General features: G+C 38.4%; 1 protein-coding gene across 24 annotated transcripts in view; it reads left to right on the forward strand.

Annotated features, from left to right (window-relative positions):
• The window catches only part of LOC118635724 (integrator complex subunit 6-like), a 94,194-nt gene that overhangs the window by 35,149 nt on the left and 41,043 nt on the right, over nucleotides 1–18,002 (forward strand). For 15 of the 24 annotated variants that reach the window (XR_004960551.1, XM_036270569.1, XM_036270570.1 and 12 more), the window contains exons 3-8: nucleotides 5,468–5,617; nucleotides 6,418–6,507; nucleotides 6,735–6,918; nucleotides 7,173–7,301; nucleotides 9,499–9,662; nucleotides 11,938–12,090. Coding sequence is in view for 23 of the 24 variants with exons in the window: in XM_036270569.1 (XP_036126462.1) it covers nucleotides 5,468–5,617; nucleotides 6,418–6,507; nucleotides 6,735–6,918; nucleotides 7,173–7,301; nucleotides 9,499–9,662; nucleotides 11,938–12,090 (870 nt within the window). In the remaining variant the exon portion in view is untranslated. Of the gene's footprint in view, nucleotides 1–4,147; nucleotides 4,257–5,054; nucleotides 5,169–5,467; nucleotides 5,634–6,417; nucleotides 6,508–6,734; nucleotides 6,919–7,172; nucleotides 7,302–9,498; nucleotides 9,663–11,488; nucleotides 11,569–11,937; nucleotides 12,091–18,002 lie in introns of those variants that run through there. The other 9 variants (XM_036270547.1, XM_036270548.1, XM_036270564.1 and 6 more) reach the window with 9 other exon arrangements.

Consider the following 18,002-nt stretch of genomic DNA (forward strand, 5'->3'; position numbering starts at 1 on the left):
CTCTCCTGTGTTTAGATGAGCGAGGGAGGACCCGCGTTGAACACCACTGTCAAGTCTTACTTTCCTGGTTAAAGTTGCCAGCCCAGGAAACGTACTGTTATCCTCTAGCTTTTTGCCTGGAGGCTAGCAGTCTAGGTTAATTGATGAGTTTTGGGTTGTCAGTTGATTGAAAAACTCCCTCTGGTGCTCAGCCAAGGGGCTTTCAGGAGGGTGGGGCAGATGCTGGTTGTTAGTGAGCCTCAATTAGCACTTCAATGGCCCACAGGGTGGGGTTGGATCTCCGAGGGAGGGGCTGCTGCCTCTCTCAGAGCCCTGGGAAGGAGCAATGTGGCCACCGTCCTGCGTGGCTGCACTCAGCCAAAGCTCTGAGCGCCCTCCAAACCCCGAGTGTCCCGACACAGTTCCAGTCCAGTCCGCCCTCCCTCCGCCGGAGCCCAAGGTGAGTGGCTGTGGCTGTTTAGCCTCTGTCCGGTCTCTGCGCTGTGGGGCCGCCTGGGAGTGTAACCCGCGGGCGCCGCTTATAGCTAAGGCCGCTGCCGAGCTGCCGACCGTGGGCTCCCAGCCCCGTCTCGCGCCTTCGCAAGCCTACCGGGATGGAGTCAGTGTCCCTCGTTGTATGGTCCTCGCAAGCTGCTTTTCTGTTGGTTTTTCCTGTCGATTTGTCTGTGTTATAGTTGTAATTCCAGTTTGGTTCTGGGAGCCGGTCTGTGTAGCTCCGTTCACTCCGCCGCCATTTTTCGGTCTCTTTATTCATTTTTTAACTAATGAATTTATTTTTGTTACAGATGTTTCTCCTTTTTTCCCCACTGATTCCTCCCTCCCCCTCCCTCCCCGCCCTGTCCCCAGCTTTGTTGTCCATGTCCATTGTTCATGCATACATGCATATAAGTTCTGTGGTTTATTTCTCCCCCACCACTCCCTCTTCTGAGGATTGTCAGTCTGTACCCCACTTCCACGTCTCTGGGACTACCCCATTCCTCAGACTGTTGTGTTCATTATATTCCACAAATAAGTGAGATCATATGATACTTGTCTTTCTCTGTTTGGCTTGTTTCACTTAGGATACTACTTTCCAGGTCCCTCTATGTCGTCTCAGAGGATAAGGGATCTTTCTTTCTTAGAAACAGCTGCATAGTACTCCATTGTGTATATGTACCACAGCTCTTTTATCAATTCGTCTACTGATGGACATTTGGGCTGTTTCCAGATCTTAGCTATTGTAAATACAAACAGAACACATTCTTTTAAATAGTGATGAATTATAGGGTGCTTGCTTAAGTGGTACGCAAATCTTATCCCAGCCCTTTACCAAATCAAGTAGTCTGCTAACTTTTCTTTAGTTATGACATGAACTATATTCTTGTTTGTTTGTTAATCCTCACCCAAGGATATTTTTCCACTTATTTTTTTTAGAGAGAGACACACACACATCGATGTGAGAGACATAGATTGGTTGCCTCTCGCATGATCCCAATCAGGGCTGGGGATCGAACCCGCAACCCTTCGGTCCACAGGCCAATACTCTAACCACTGAGAAAAACCAACCAGGGCAAGATGTGAACTATCTTATGGTTCTCTGGAGTTCAACACTTGCTATAGATTTAACTCAAGTTTACAGTGTGGAAAGTAAAGTCAATTTTATAAAGTGGTTTCTGTGTGAAGGACCCCACTATTTATAAGTTTGCCCAAGTCAGAAACCTCAACCTAATGTATGATTCTTTTACCCTCACCTATCCCTTTAATTAGACACTAAATCCTTATGACTCCACCTCTGAAATACTTCTTTTATCTGCAACCACCTCTCCATCCCCACTGCCCTCCCTCAGGTTTTCATCACTTTTCTAATAAGCTGTTTTAACAATCTTCAAACCAGTTTCCATGCCTCAAGCTTCAGCCTCCGCTCCAACCCACAATTTATTCTCCAACTCCCAGCAGAATGAACTTTCTACAACAGAGATCTGATCATGCCACTCCCCTAATTAAAAACCTCAAGTTATTCCCAGGGACAACAGATAAGATCCAAACTACTAAGCACAATGTACAAAGCGCATTCTAGTCAGAGCCTGACTTATCAGCCTTGACTTCTGCCATGTACCAAGAAAAATGATAATCAAATTACTTGTGGTTCTCCAGCAGTCCCTATCCTCTTTTTTTTCAATTTTTATTAATTTAATTTTGTTACAGATGTTTCTCCTCCCCCCCAGACACCCTCCTCCGCATCCCGCTCCCCCCACCCTCCCAGCATTATTGTCTATGTCCATTGGTTATGCATACTCTTATGGACTCTCTAATCTCTTCCCTTGGCCTGCCTCCTCCACTCCTTACTTCATTGTGGGGAGTCCCATGTTCTGTGAGAAGCCTTCCTTAACTCTCTGATCTTTTAGACTCCTTAACTGCATTCCTTATTCCTTTGTGGCGGAAACTCCTCAAAGCTAATTCCTCTCTACATCCCCAGCATATAACATTCTTTCGAACATATCAAAGTTGGTTCATAAAGATTTTTTTAGTAAATAAAGGGAAGAATAGATGCTATCCCTCCCAACTCTACACCTTTCTCTTCTAACTCAAAGAGGAAAGCTAATTTTTAATTCAGTATGATTTGTAATCACCTGCTGATAGTTCTAGGTATTTGATGAGGACAATTAAAACCATATTTTTTTGTAGAATATAATAAACAAAACAAACTGATGAACAAAATTGACTCTGAGACATAGAAGTAGGGTATAGACTGCCAAACCTCAGAAGAGGGAATGGGGGTGGGAGGGAAGAGATAAACCACAGAACTTATATGCATGAATGCATAACCAATGGACATAGACAACAAAACTGGGGACAGGGCGGGGGAGGGGAGGGGTGTTGGGAGGAGGGTGCCAATGGGAGAAAAAGGAAAAAACATCTGTAACAAAAATAATTAATAGAAATAATTTAAAAATAAATAAATAAAATAAAATACACAGACATCCAAAATAAATAAATAAATAAAATAAAATCATAATTCTTCTTTTTAGCTCAAGTTTAGATTGCCTAGTCCAGTAAGATTTTCCTTGGGCCACAAGGAATTATTCTCAGGCCTACTTTTCCCTGGTACTAAAAGTCATATATAAAATCTAATCTGGATAATACTTTCCAGGCCCACTCCATGTCATCTCAAAGAATAAGAGATCTTTCTTTCTTACAGCTGCATAGTACTCCATTGTATGTACCACAGCTTTTTTTTCCCATTCATCTACGGATGGACACTTGGGCTGTTTCCAGATCTTAGCTATTGTAAATAGTGCTGCTACGAACATGGGGGTACATATATTCTTTCTGATTGGTGTTTCAGGCTTCTTAGGGTATATTCCTAGAAGTAGAAGTATTATCCTAAGTGAAACAAGCCAAACAGAGAAACACAAGTATCATTATGATCTCACTTATTTGTGGAATATAATGAACATAACTGTCTGAGGAATGGGGTAGTCCCAGAGACGTGGAAGTGGGGTACAGACTGACAATCCCCAGAAGAGGGGGTAGTGGGGGAGAGATAAACCACAGAACCTATATGCATGTATGCATGAACAATGGACATGGACAACAAAGCTGGGGATGGGGGGAGGGAGGCGGAGGGGGGAATCAGTGGCGGAAAAGGAGAAACATCTGTAACAAAAATAAATTAATTAATAAAAATAAATAAAAACATAATAAAATTTGACATTTAAAAAAAAGAAAATATGTAATATATTTCCAGTTTCTCACTATCTCCTCACATTTATGTGCTCTCCAGTTTGTTTGCTTACATTATTTTAGTGTTTATACATTGAAATGGTATACATACCTCTACTATTTTTCAGATTTGAATGATTTTATCTAGATTCTCAGCCAGAAGGATGAGGAACTCAACATACACAGTAATACTTTACCCTATCAACTTTGTAAATTACAAAGTTTTTATGTTTTCATTGTTTGTAACATTTACATGTTTTCCTTGAGTATAATCCCCATGTGTTTTAATCTTAATATACCAGATAAATTAAATTAAAAAAATATATAATCTGGCCAAAAGAACACATGGCAAGGTTTTACCTTTAGATCCTTTGAGCTACAGAATATGTTACTAATATTAGAAAAACTAAGCATATCTTTAATTACACAGAATCCCAGACTATTGGACTGGAATGGATCTTAATTAGGACCACCTTTACCTTGTATGATTATGCAGGTTCAACCTTAGGGGGCACCATTCTCATTCACCATTACATTGTGAATGACTCCTCCAGGTTTGTATTATATAGCCTTACACAGTGTCCCTGCTTATCTAATCCTCTTCATTTTCAAATAATGAAATTTAGGTTCTAAGAGCCGAACTTTTTGCTCAAGGTCACCCAGGTACTTCATGGGAAAGTGCAGTCAATAATCTGCCCCTTTTCTGCCTCTCAGTCATTCTGATCCAAATTGCTTCAGGAAACTAACACTAGAAAAGATAGTATTTACTATATTTGTGTGGATATGGGCAGTATGACTTCAGCTAAATATGAAATTTAAATAATTTCATTTGTCTCTGTATTATTTGCTCTTGCTTTCCACCTCCAGCTGTACTGGCCTAGTGGACATGACTTTAACATTTAGAATATCACTGCTTGCCTCAGGGCTGCCAAGACTCAAGTAGCTATTTTGTTCCACTAAGCTGCCAAACTGTACTGTCTGCTCTCTCCTTTGCTGGTCTACTCTTTTGTGACCTGCTGTTAGCTGCTTTCTTCTTTTGGCTTCTCTTCTTGGCATTTTGTGTTGCTTTGTTTTTATCAGTCAACGCGGTTCTTCTATTCTAAAACCATTCGCTCATAACATGTTGGATATTGACCTTGGGCTTTTGTTTTTTTCTTCTGATCATAGCTGCTGGGTGTGCCTAGGGGATGCTGCTTCTTTGCCAAAATGTTTTTATTTTCTTTCTTCCCTTATTCTAGATTTGGGGCTTTCTGAATGCTTAAAGATGCCAGAAGGGTTATCTACAAATAGTTGTGGCTCTATTCCTATAACCCCCTTTCATTCTTGCTTGGGAAGAAGAATCTTGGTTTGAAAGTTCATGTAGATCAGACATCCAATAGCTGATCTCTCTTTCAAGGATGGTGCATTTTAAAAATTACTCCTTCCTCTACCCCTTAGTCCATGCTCATCATTAGTGTCAAACTAAGGCAAATACTGAGGTGTTTGGGTGGGTTTGTTTGAGCCTGAATAGAAAACAACTTCTTGAGCCAAAGCCATAATGGACAATGCATTGTTTGCATCTTTGCTCTTGATTATTAGCTTCTGAAACTGATGACATGCCTTAGTTCCACTTGTTCAGTCCAGATATAGAATTGAATTAGATTAATGAACTATTAATTTGTCAGAGGTTTGATACTTGCTGTTTAGTGGTTGTTTGTACTTTATATAGCATTCACTGTATAATCAGGAATTTCTTTGTAATTTTTTTTTTTTTTTTTTTTTTTAGGCTGGTTGGAAGGAAAATCACGCAACATTCATGAGTGAACTAAAAAATCTTCAGGCTTCTGGACTGACTACTCTTGGTCAGGCACTAAGATCCTCATTTGATTTGTTAAATCTCAATAGATTGATATCTGGAATAGACAATTATGGACAGGTAAAAAATTTTTTGAGTGAGTACAGCTAATTTATTTTGGTGACTTGGGGTAAGAATAAAAGATTGGGGATGGTTATCAAGTCTTCTGCTACTTTTTATAACTTCCAAAAAGAGGTCCATATATCTGTTAATTACATATTTTTTAAGTTTCCTCTTTTTGGGGGGTCTTGTATGTGGCTTGATTATAAAGTAGTTAAAATTGCCTACCCATCAAATCATTAGATATCTGAGAACGGGATGAATAAATTGCTGAGAAATACTGGATCAAGACAATTGAAAAGAAACCTTCAGTGTTCTTAAGTCCCTCATCCCTCTCAATTCAATGAAGAAGCTCTAGATGAGAGGAAGGCAGAATAACATTTGCAGCTGCTACCATTGTCCTTTCCTACTTTAAAAACGCTGCTCACAATAACCGGAGTCACTCTCCAGGTTGCAGAACCTAAGTCACTAATGTCCCCCTATCTGCCAGGACTTTGACTCAGGTGGATGGTATGGATGATACTGCCATTATAATCTCTTCAATATCTTTATTTTATGATTACTTGGAAAGCAGAGGGAGAGGAGTGTTTGGATATTACAGTTTAGGAGTTCTAGAATTATAATAATTTCTTATTTTATTCTGAATGTTACCTCTTTAGGGAGTATTTTTATTCCCACCCACTCAGTCCCTAATCTTTTCCTTCTTATTTATCCAGGCAAACTTTATCCCATTCTTGGGAGCTCACTGGCAAAGAAAATGTAAAATTTAAATACAATTTTAGTACTTCACATGGCTCTAATACTTTTTAAATGTATTTTAGGGGAGAAATCCATTTTTTTTAGAACCATCTATTTTAATTACCATCACAGATGGGAACAAGTTAACAAGTACGGCTGGTATTCAAGAAGAGGTGAGACTTCATTTTTTCTTTAAATGGCAAAGAGACGTGTAGCTATTTCTGTGGGAGGCATACATTTCTAGTTAAGGATAAGTTTAATGAAACCTTCTCTCTTGGTAATCCTTGAAAGATCGCTTTATTTTATCGAGTACATGAAAGAAAAGTGAACCCTTAATTCTTTAACTCTTTCTTCTTATAAAGGTTGTTATGATGAAACTTTTCAAATTTTGCCTTATCAGCTTCATCTTCCTTTGAATTCTCCTCTACCTGGGAGTGAACTAACCCAAGAACCTTTTCGTTGGGATCAAAGGTTATTTGCCTTGGTGTTGCGTTTGCCTGGATTGGCTTCTACTGAGCCAGAGCAACTAGGGAGTGTACCAACTGATGAATCTGCTATCACACAGATGTGTGAAGTCACTGGAGGTACTGTCATTATTTACTATTTCTAAAGGAAGAATTCAGGACAGCAGAGTATAGTTTTTCTTAAATACCATATCCAGTCTTGTTTTCCTTCAGAATTTTTTAACTCTGCTGCTTGTGCTCATGACTAGTGTGATGTTTGCTGTTTATGTAGTTATGATTATTTCAAGTTATATTTTAGAGTTGCAAATGCTTCTATTGTGAAGTAGTATTGTACTTGATCAAACTTGTACTCTTTGTTTTTCCTTCTGGTATAGGTCGTTCCTACTGTGTTAGAACACAAAGAATGTTGAATCAGTGTTTAGAATCTCTAGTTCAAAAAGTTCAGAGTGGTGTAGTTATTAACTTTGAGAAAACGGGACCAGATCCACTTCTTATTGGAGAAGGTATGGCAGATAACTTTGTTTTTACCATGCAGTGTTATTGAGGAGAACCAACTGTGATTGGGAAGACATTAAATTAATCATAATAGACAACAGTCTTCACTATCCACATAGATTCAAGTAGTTACAAACATCTATCCAAACGACTACCGTTTATTCATTGCCTATATATACATGTCAGGTAGCCAAATTCTAGCAACTTTAATTCCATGTCAAATCTTCCGAAGAAAATTCTTCCTTTTCCCTACCCATTTCATATTTCCTGGCCCCTGTCTTGGGATGAATTATTTATCTCTGTATTTATGAAATATCTGGGATTCACTATGGAGTGCCACTTGACTAGTTTTGGTCTGAGAGCACCATATGTGCCAAGCTATCTATGAAATCTTGTGTTTGTTACCACACGCCAGCAAGAGACTGTGAATGTTTATGCAGGAACTACTAGTATTCTGTAAGATCCTACACCAGTATTTTTCCTTGACACTTTTTAACTGCAGAACTTTTTCTCTTCAAATGAAATTTTACTGAAAGTTCAACATCTCAAAATAGATAAAAGCAGAGCTGTTTTTGTATAGAGGAAGGACATTCTCCCTCAAATCATACCTGCATCACAAGGCTTCTCCTCATACATACATACTTGTTTGTACCTCATTACCAAAGTGCTTGTTTGATCTGATCCACCCATTTTAATTACTGTGGACACAATCAGTGGTAGCTAGCTGCCTAGAAAAGAAAGGGGCTCAAGTGCATAAAGGCAGAAAGATATACATTTCTGTCTGAAGCAGTGGATCTTGTGGTTACTGACCTTTTTGCTGTTTAGTTCCTGGAAACTTTTGAGAAACTTGGAAAAATAGAGACTTCTCTCCCTAGGAAAATGGATATAGGCCATACACACACAATTTTGTATTTAATTTCAGGGGTTTCTTGAAATCCAGTTTAAGAACACCTGTCATAGAAGACTGAGGCATCACAGCCTATTTTAAATTAAGTTAATCATAAAGGAAGGACATGTTATATTGCTAACAATTTATTGTTCGATCCATAATTTTGTGTTCATTACCTTAACATGAACTGGGAACTTTCATATTGAAAACCTGTTGGATTTGGTATCATATAAATAGCTCAGATTTTCTTTCCAGCTCCATTTTCCCTTTGTCCAGAGTTGTTAACTGTTGAGGTTCTGATGAAAGCTAAGAACTCTCCCTTCAAAAAAAGGCACATCCCCAGAATTGTGAACCCCACTTCAAGGAGGATGTCTTGTTCCCCTGAAGCCATTACATGTATTCCCTAGAGCTCCATAGATCCCAATAAATCTCTTGATCTAAAGTAGTTACTTCTTTAAAGTAACATTTAAATAAGTAAATCAAATGACCTGTATTTAGAAAAAATGAGACTCAAATAATTAAAATATATCCTTTACATATATAATATAGATTGATGAATGATCACATTAAAGGTTCTGTAACTCTGCCTTGCCCTGTTTTAGGGGGTGGCAAATGAAATATGCTAGTTTAAATAATTAAAATCTACTCAAGATACATCATGCAGCATTATACGATATCTGTTTTCTTGGAATTTTATTGGTGATAGGGAAACTATAATGAATTAGTCTACAATAAACTTGATACATTTGCTTTGTTTTCCTTCCCCCAACTATGTACATAGATTTTTTTGGTCGGCATTCCTTCTACCTTTAAGTGAATTGGATAGATTTATTTTGCCTTTGTGGTGATTGGGTCTGACTGTTTAGTAAAAAATACTTTTGTCATCTAATTGGGATATTAAAGAAATCTAAGTGAAATTTATGACCTATTTCTTCAGATTTGAAAAATGTAAACCTGTGCTAGGAAATGAACAATTTCATTTGCCTAATTTGGAAAAATAACTTGGTGGTTTGGTATGTTTATGTGTCCAAATCTTAGAACATTTAAAACTAATTTTTATAATAGTTTTCCCTATTCTGCCTATTTTGGTCATCATTGAGGATGGGGGGGTGGTGGGATGTTGGAGTAGAAGGAATGAATTAGATGAAAAGAGTTAATAGGGAGAACATTAAAAAATCTAGTAGAATTACTTTTTTTCTTCCATTTTTCATGACCCACTCTTTTATAGTTTGCTTTTAGCTGAAAATTTTGTACAGGAAGATCAGCAGCTGTAAAAAGAAATTCATGCCTTAGTCTGTCTTTTGTTTAACTTTTAGATGGACTTATGGATTCATTTAAGCCAAGCAATTCATCTGCTGCTCAACCATGGCATAGTTGTCATAAGCTCATTTATGTACGACCTAACTCTAAATCTGGTGTTCCTGTTGGACATTGGCCGATTCCAGAATCTTTTTGGCCAGATCAGAATTTACCTTCACTAGTAAGTATAAAACAGAAGGCAAACATCCATCTGGATTTTCAATTTGCTGATTAATTTTTATATAGTTTTGAGGCTTTTAAGCTATGCCTAATCTATCTCTTGCTAGAAGTCTAGTTTGTACCTAAAAAGCAAGAGAGGAATTTCTATTCTGGCATTCTTTCTTTCAGTTGCCTTTACCATTTGAACTGCCTTCTTTAGAGGTTAAAGCATTATTATTTTTGATGCTGTTGCAATCTGTGATTTCGTTTTCATTTCAGAGCAGCTGACTTGATTTTCATAGTGAAAACAATGGCTAAGAAGTGCTGGCATTGATTTTCATGTATATCCTCAGGAAATTAGTATTTAGTCTACACCTTGTATAGGTTTTAGAAACATATTCAAGTCATGACTTGAGGTGGTGAACACACAATACAATATACAGATGATATATCATAGAATTGTACACCTGAAACCTATATAATTTTATTAACACAATAAATTCAATAAAAACTAAAAAATAAAGTTTAGAAACCTATGCAAATCAGAGGTCATTTTACTTCCTCCTAAGGAGTCATTAGATAACTATGAACTTTGTAGATGTACTTTTCATCAATGAACTTGTGTTCCTTGGTAATGTACCTTTAAATGATGGGTAATTAAGCAATATTTAAAAAAATATCTCTAAGCAAGGGCTTACTTGCCTTTTTGTTCATTGCATCTGGTAGATGGGAGTTTGATATTGTAGTTGTTCCTAGTACCAGATGAATTGGCTTTGGGGATAGGGGTGGTGTCTAGTCAAAAGCGAAATGATAGGAATTTAATTCTCCCATTCATCTTCCTTTCTCCCCCTAAGAGGGGTAAGAGGTACAAAAGGATGACTACTCTTTCAGTTTAGCACCTTTCTTGTTTAATAGATCTGTAGTCTGTCTACCTTTAGAAATTTATGACATGAACTGCATTTTTTCCTGGATTACTATTTTTAGGCTCCTGCATTATTTTCAGGAATGGCCATGAAAGGCCTGAATGTATGATTGAAGAACCATTTCAGCCCCTGTTGTGGGAGAGGGTGAATCTTTTCCTCCTTCCCTTGGGGCTCCAAAGTCAAATATCAATGCCCAGTTAACTCTCAGCCCCTTCAAACCCTAGAGTGAATGTTTTAGTTACAAAGTTACTTCATTATTACCAATGACAGGTCTTCACTCATACCTTTATTGCTTTCTTATAGGTTTAAATCAATAAGCCAAAAATATTTCTAAAGTTTAATTAAAATTAAAATCAGGAAAAACTAGAATAAAGAATTTCTAAGTAACTCAAGCATAGCTCATGTTACCATGCCTTTAGCTTTAAAAGCACATTTAAAGGCTATTTTTCTCAGCTCCCCAAACATCTTGTAGGTTTATAAGTCATAAAAGCAAGTGAGCAGGTTTTTCCCTTTTATAAAGGAAACAGATGTTTTGTTATTCATATTAGCCTTACAGTTCTTAGCAAGAATAAATAGGTGGAGCCATGTCTCACCCTTGTCCCTGGGACTTGTCCTATCTCCTTATCTCTCCATATTGTCCTGCTGCCACCATTTATCTCTCTGGTGCTCTCCATTCCAACAAGCTACAACTATCAATAAATGGCTGCTCCATCAATCTGCTGTGGCACCTCAGGCACATAGGCCTTTGCAGCCCAGGGAAAAGCACCCCCAGCTCTAGCTATTCAAGGCAAGTGTGTGGATGTGAGAAACGCTGTAAAAATTCAACTGGAAGAATTCTACTGGGCCCTGGAGTTTTGACTGCCTCCTTCTCAGTCTGTTTTTCCCTTTCTATGCCTTTACCATTTTTTATCTTGGTTGTTCGTAGCTCTAGCTGTCACTGCCTCCTTAGAAAGCTTCATGGATTTCTTCTTCCCTAGCAATGTCTGGACTATCTGTAACCTCATGGTAAAAAGGAATGAAGAACAGGTAATACTTGGAGGTTACAAAGTGCATCTGAAATCCAGGGTTCATCCTACAGATTGTATTGACTTCTTAAACATATTCAAAACAGTTTCATTTTTATTTCACTGAAATTATAGTTATGAGCATTATAATTTATGTTTCCTTTTCCCATTGCCAAGTAGATGGTAGAGATAAAGAATCCGAGTGCCCTCCTCCCATTGAAGCCATTGGTGATGCTTAGAGATCAGCAGCCCTGTTTCTCAAAACACTAATCTGAATCTCAGTGATGGTTTATAAAAGGGGTTGAAGAATTGTTAAAAATACAAGCTCGCGTGCTTGTAACCAACCATGTTTTCCCCTCTTGTTTTTTAGCCTCCACGAACATCTCATCCTGTTGTGAAATTCTCCTGTATAGATTGTGAGCCAATGGTAATAGACAAACTTCCCTTTGACAAATATGAACTTGAACCTTCACCTTTAACTCAGTACATCCTGGAACGAAAGTCTCCCCATACCTGCTGGCAGGTACTTATCCTTACCAGTTAGACAAATATCTATAACTACTCTCAGATTTGGGAATTGTTTTAAGAAATTTCAAAGGTTAATATAAGGATTAATTAGGCTGTGTCTATAAATAATGTTTCTCAAAAATGCTATCAAATAAACAATAGTTCCAAGCAAATAATTTCACACTGATATGAACCATTAGCCTACTAAAAATTGCCATTTAAGGAAGTCAGATCTGATGAAACTTGTGTATTTGAGGATTTGGAAGTCTATCCAGGGACCCCAGGTTTAGAATCCCTAACCTAAGGGATGTAATTCTATTCAGCTATGGCTTCTACAGGTTGAGCAAGGTCCTCAGTCCTTAGTGTGAGTTTAACAAATTGATAGTACAAGATACTTTTTACAAAATTTCATAAGCCCTGAAACTACTTTCTGTATTAATGTAATGTAATCAAACTCTTTTTGTGGTACTTAAGCATATTGGTGTATGTAGTGTGGATTTTACTTGAACAAAGCAAATGCACATCCATTAGCTCTTCCAGTGTGATCCTTCAACCAGAGGGGTTTGCTGATTATTTACTAGATTCACCTTTGGATTTTGATTTGTAAAAAATCCACACATGGCAGTCACAGCCTTTTTATTTAGATGTAATAAGGAAGTCCTACACTGTAAGGATGTCTGTAATTGTTAGGAACACTTTCAGACAGCCACCTGTTTCATCCTAAAATCTGTTTCATGTTAAATTGCTAGTAGTTGTCTTTAAGCTACTTAAATTCTCCAACGATGCTAAAACTGGGTAGAAAAAAAGGAACAGACTTTAAGCAAGGATATAAAAGTGCAAGAAACAGAACAGTCTCATAAATATAATATTGAAAGAAAGAAGGCAGACATAAAAGATCACATATTAGCCCTGGCCAATGTGGTATGGTTGGTTGGAGCATCATCCTGTACACCAAAAGTTTGTGGTCAGGGCACAGTCAGGGCACATGCCCAGGTTGTAGGTTAAATCCCTGGTCAGGCCACGTGTAGTAAGCAACCAACCAGTGTTTCTCACATCAATGTTTCTTTCTCACTTCCTCTCTCTAAAAACAAAATCAGTTAAAAAATAAAGATTACATACCATATGATTTTACTTTATATATAATCAAAAGAGGCCAAATTGATATACTCTGTTAGAAGTCAGGATACTGGTTTTTCTCAGGCGTGCAGAGCAGTGACCAGAAAAGGACATGAGGGGGTTTCTGGTCGTGTTCTATTTCTTGATGTGGGTGCTTATTACACATGTGCATTCACTTTGTGAACATTCCTTGAGCTACATACTTATAATTCATACACTTGCATGAATGTATGTTTATATTTCAATAAAATACACCCAAAATGTACTAGAAATATAGAGATATGGGTAATAGAATGGTAAAGTCAAGATAGATGTTTGAATTTATGGGTTGAAAAAATTTGCAAAAAAAAAAGCAAATAAAATGATAAATTATACCTTTTCCCAAAAATAAACCCTCTTTTCTATGTAGCACATTCCTTGTAAATGTTCTCCAAAGAAACTTACATCCTGCCCTCACTCCCTGCACCGCCCCTCAAATATGCCATTTGTGTTTCTCTTGACCTTATGTTACTTTGGTTCAGAGTAGTTTTAACGATTTGTAAACAAAGAATAAAGATGAATCAGGAACCAGGAAATTTGGTAAAATCATAACGGAGACTGGACTTTAACCCTATCTCTGCTGCCACAAACTATGTGGTCTTAAACCAGACACTTAGTTTTTCTAGACTAGGTGGTCTCTAATGATTGCTTTGAACCCCTAAATTCTGTAGGTGATAAGGAACTTGGAAAAATTTAAGGGGTTCAAGAGGCTTATGGGAAGTAAGGGAAGGTAGAAAGGGAAGGAGGGAAGAGAGGGAAAGAATGTGAGAGAAGAACAAAAACAATGCTTTTCCATTCTTGGGAAACATAGGTCTGACCCTTGATGGCTGTGTGTAAGTTTTTAATTCTTTATGATTATTTTGCCCCTCTTCTATTATACAAAATTAGGAAATAGGGGGAAACCTGTTTTATTACAGTTTTCTGTTTCTGTTAAGTTTCTAATTAGGATATGAAATCTAGTAAATGAGTCATGTTTTAGCACAACGAGTTGTTTTGTGGAGTCATAAATTCCACAGGAAGGATTTATTCTTAGCTATAACTAAATATAGCAAGACTTTAGTGAACTGGTAGGTGATAGTGCTGGTACCAAGAATTAGCAAGGTAAGTGGATCCTGTTCACCATCAGGGTTTGACTTTTGTCTTAAATAATCCTGTTGAAGGACTCATAGAACTGAGAAAACATGGTAGCTAGAGGACTCCAGCACAGCATATCAAGTGTATGGGGGCCTGACAATATACTATATATAAAATCAAGAATATCAATAAGGAGGGAGGGGAGATGGCAGCTGTCTGTATAGGCAGACCATTCTTACACTTCTTCCCAGAGCCAGACTGGCAATACAACTAAATTAGGGAACATTCATTCGGAATTACCAACAAAGGTCCAGTTTAAGAGACAGCAGGGAAGGACAGAAACCACCTGGAGTCTGGTAGGACAGGCGAGATTGCGAGAGGGTCTGGCTCACTTTCAGGAGGGTCTGGCCCACTTTCACAAGCGACAGGCTGAGAGAGAGGAGGAATCTCAGCTGCAGCCGATTTAGTTTTCCCTGAGAGGAGCGAGGCCCTACCCCCAGGCTGGGCTCCCCAGTCCAGAGCAACAGAGATGAAAACAGCAGCCTTCCTAATATCCAGCCATGAGGGGCAACAGGGCTGGGCTTCTGGCAGCTGAGAAGACTGGAGCTGGGCAGAGATAAAGGCACAGGTTTCTTTTATTCCCATTTGTTTGATTATTTAAAAAAAAAAAAGAAAGAAAGAAAGAAAAAGAAACTCAGAGCACCGGATTTTTGTTTGCATCTACTCACTTGAGGCTTCAGTGGAGAGGGGGCGGTGTGGACTGGAGGTGCCTGAGGAGAGGCTGGGGTGGCAAGGATTGGGAAAGGACATGGAAAGGTGGCCACAGGGTGCCCTGAATCCAGTCGTGCCTCCCCCAAACTGAAGCGGCCATTTCTACTGAGAGGCACTGGTGAAGGAAAAAGCAACAGAAAAAGCAACAGCTCAGGTGAACGGGGAAAAAAAAAAGGCCCTAGGGGATCTGGCTTGCCCCACTCTCAGGAATACTGTTTTTCACAACCTGCATCTCCAGGAGAGGAGATAGCAGCAGGGGGCCAAGCCTATGGGTTTGAACTGGCTCAGGGAGCTTCAGTAACTAGTTTGGGGGTAGAGCCCTCTGCCGCACTGTCCCTGGAACCTAACTGGTGCTTTCCCCTCACGGGAGAATTGATTGAAAATCCAAGATTCCAGCTGATCACATTGGACTGCAAATGAAAATCTCTGCCCAGGTGAGGGCAGGGAAATATTCTGGATCACTCTCAAAGGAGTAGCTCTTGAGCAAAGAAACACACCCACCACATTCCTTGAAATATGAGTGGCCCCTCCACCTAACCAGAGACTCAGAGGTTTGCTACCCCCGATTCTGCATAAAGCCCTTTCAGAAACAGGTTTTTCAGTGACTAGGATTGACAGCTGGCCTGCAGGCGAAGGTGGATAGAGGCAGAGTCTAGGGAACCCAGGGAAGGTCCCTGATGCACCCCTGGGCTCCAAGCTGCAGACAAACTGGCGTCACGGTGCAGCTTGGCCTCTCCCTCAGGCCTCCAAGTTCTGTGGAGACAGACACAAACTGGATGGCTTGAAGCTCCAAACAGGTTGCTGTGAGCCAAAGGAGGATACTTTATGACTGTGGCTAGCACCTAAGTAGAGCAGGATCCAAAGGGAACTCCCAAGAGGCACTAAAATGGCTGGGACTAATGCCACTTCCTTTATATTTTTAGACAAAAGCCACCTCATTTATATTTTTGCATCATCTTTTTCCTTTTTATTAATTTGATAATATTTTAGTCTCTGTTTTCTTTCCCTTTTATTACTCTAGTTTTTTCTGCTTTCTCCTGCTTAAGCTTTTTTCCTCTTCTAATTTTCTGCCTTTCTGCTTTCTCCTCTATTTTCCTCTTCATATTTTTTCTCTTTTTACACCATTTTTATTACCCTACTTTTTGTTATTATTTTATTTTTTCACCTCTGCCCTTTCATAATACCTTTTCTTCTCTCCTAGTATTTTTATTTATTTTCTATTATTCTTGTTCTCTTCTCTCTTTACTAATTCTCTCTTCTTTTCTGGTCCTTTTCATTGATTTTGTAGGGTTTTTTGTATGTTTTGTTATGTTGTGTTGTGTTTGGTTTTGTTCTGTCAGCAACTGCACAAAATCTCGCAGGAAGTGGTTGGGAGTGAGCCTCACAATCAGCCAGCCTGTGAGGAGATCACATCCACAAATGGGACAACAACATTCAAGATCCAGTTATAATAGGAGAACTCAAATAAATTGCACAAGGGTCATTCCTAGATCACCCAGCTCAAGATCTAAGAGACTGCCCACTGGTCCCACAGAACACTTAATACATAAGGACTTCCCACGAAGACTGGGAGGCATAGCTGTTTGATCTTATACATAGAAACAAATACCAAGAGTCAGCAAATATGGTAAGACAAAGAAACAACACCCCCCAAAAAAGAAAAGGAAGAAACTCCAGAAAAAGAGCTAAATGAAATGGAGAGAAGCATCTTAACAGATGTAGAGTTCAAAGTGATGGTTAGAAGCATGCTCAAGGAGCTTAGTGAGAATTTCAAGAAACTTAGTGGAAACTACAGCAGCATAAAACAAGAAATATAAAACATAAATAAGAATCAAGCAGAAATGAAAAATAACATTGACATCAAGAACACAATGGAAGGATTCAAAAGCAGACTGAATGAGGCAGAACACCGAATCAGTGATTTGGAAGACAAGGTAGAAAAAAGCACCCAATTAGAGCCGAAAAAGAAAAAAAAAAAAAGAATTAAAAATCAGGAGGATAGTTTAAGGGAATTTTGGGATAATATGAAACATAACTATATCAACATCATAGGGGTATCAGAAGGAGAATAAAGTAAACAGGGAATAGAGAACCTGTTTAAAGAAATCATGACAGGAAACTTCCCCAGCCTGGTGAAGGAAAAGTCACATAAGTTCAGAAAGCATAGAGGGTTCCAATCAAGGTGAACCCAAAGAGATGCACTCCAAGACACATCATAATCAAAAAGGCAAACATTAAAGACAAAGAAAGAATCTTAAAGGCAGCAAGAGAGAGACAGAAAGTTACCTACAAGGGAGCTACCATTAGACTGTTGGCTTATTTCTCAATAGAAATACTTCAGTCCAGAAGGGAATGACATGAAGTATTCAAAGTAATGAAAAACAAGGTCCTAAACCCAAGACTATTCTATCTAGCAAGGGTATTTAAAATTAAAGGTGAAATAAAGATCTTCTCAGACACAAAAAGGCTAAAGGAGTATGTAACCACCAAACCAGCATTGTAAGACATGTTAAAAAGAGTGCTTTAAGAGGAAGAAGAAATCTAGAGAGAGAGGAACATAGTTTAAAAGGGAAAAAAGGCAGTAAATAAGTACTTATCAGTAATAACCTTAAATGTAAATGGACTAAATGTTCCCATCAAAAGATATAAGGTATTTAAATGGGTAAGAAAACAAGGTCCATATATATGCTGTCTACAAGAGACCCACCTCAGAACAGAAGACTCACAAAGACTGAAAGTGAAGGGATGAAAAAAAAAAATTCCAAGGAAATGGAACAGAAAAAAAAAAAAGGCTAGAGTAGCAATACTTGTATCTGAAAAAAAAAAAAAAAAAAAGTCTTTCAAAATAAAGACCATAATAAGAGACAAAGAAAGGCATTACATGATACCAAATGGATCAATCCAACAAAAGGATATAACCCTTGTTAA

The sequence above is a fragment of the Molossus molossus genome, unplaced genomic scaffold (genome assembly GCF_014108415.1).
Source record: "Molossus molossus isolate mMolMol1 unplaced genomic scaffold, mMolMol1.p scaffold_m16_p_2, whole genome shotgun sequence".
NCBI lineage: Eukaryota > Metazoa > Chordata > Mammalia > Chiroptera > Molossidae > Molossus > Molossus molossus.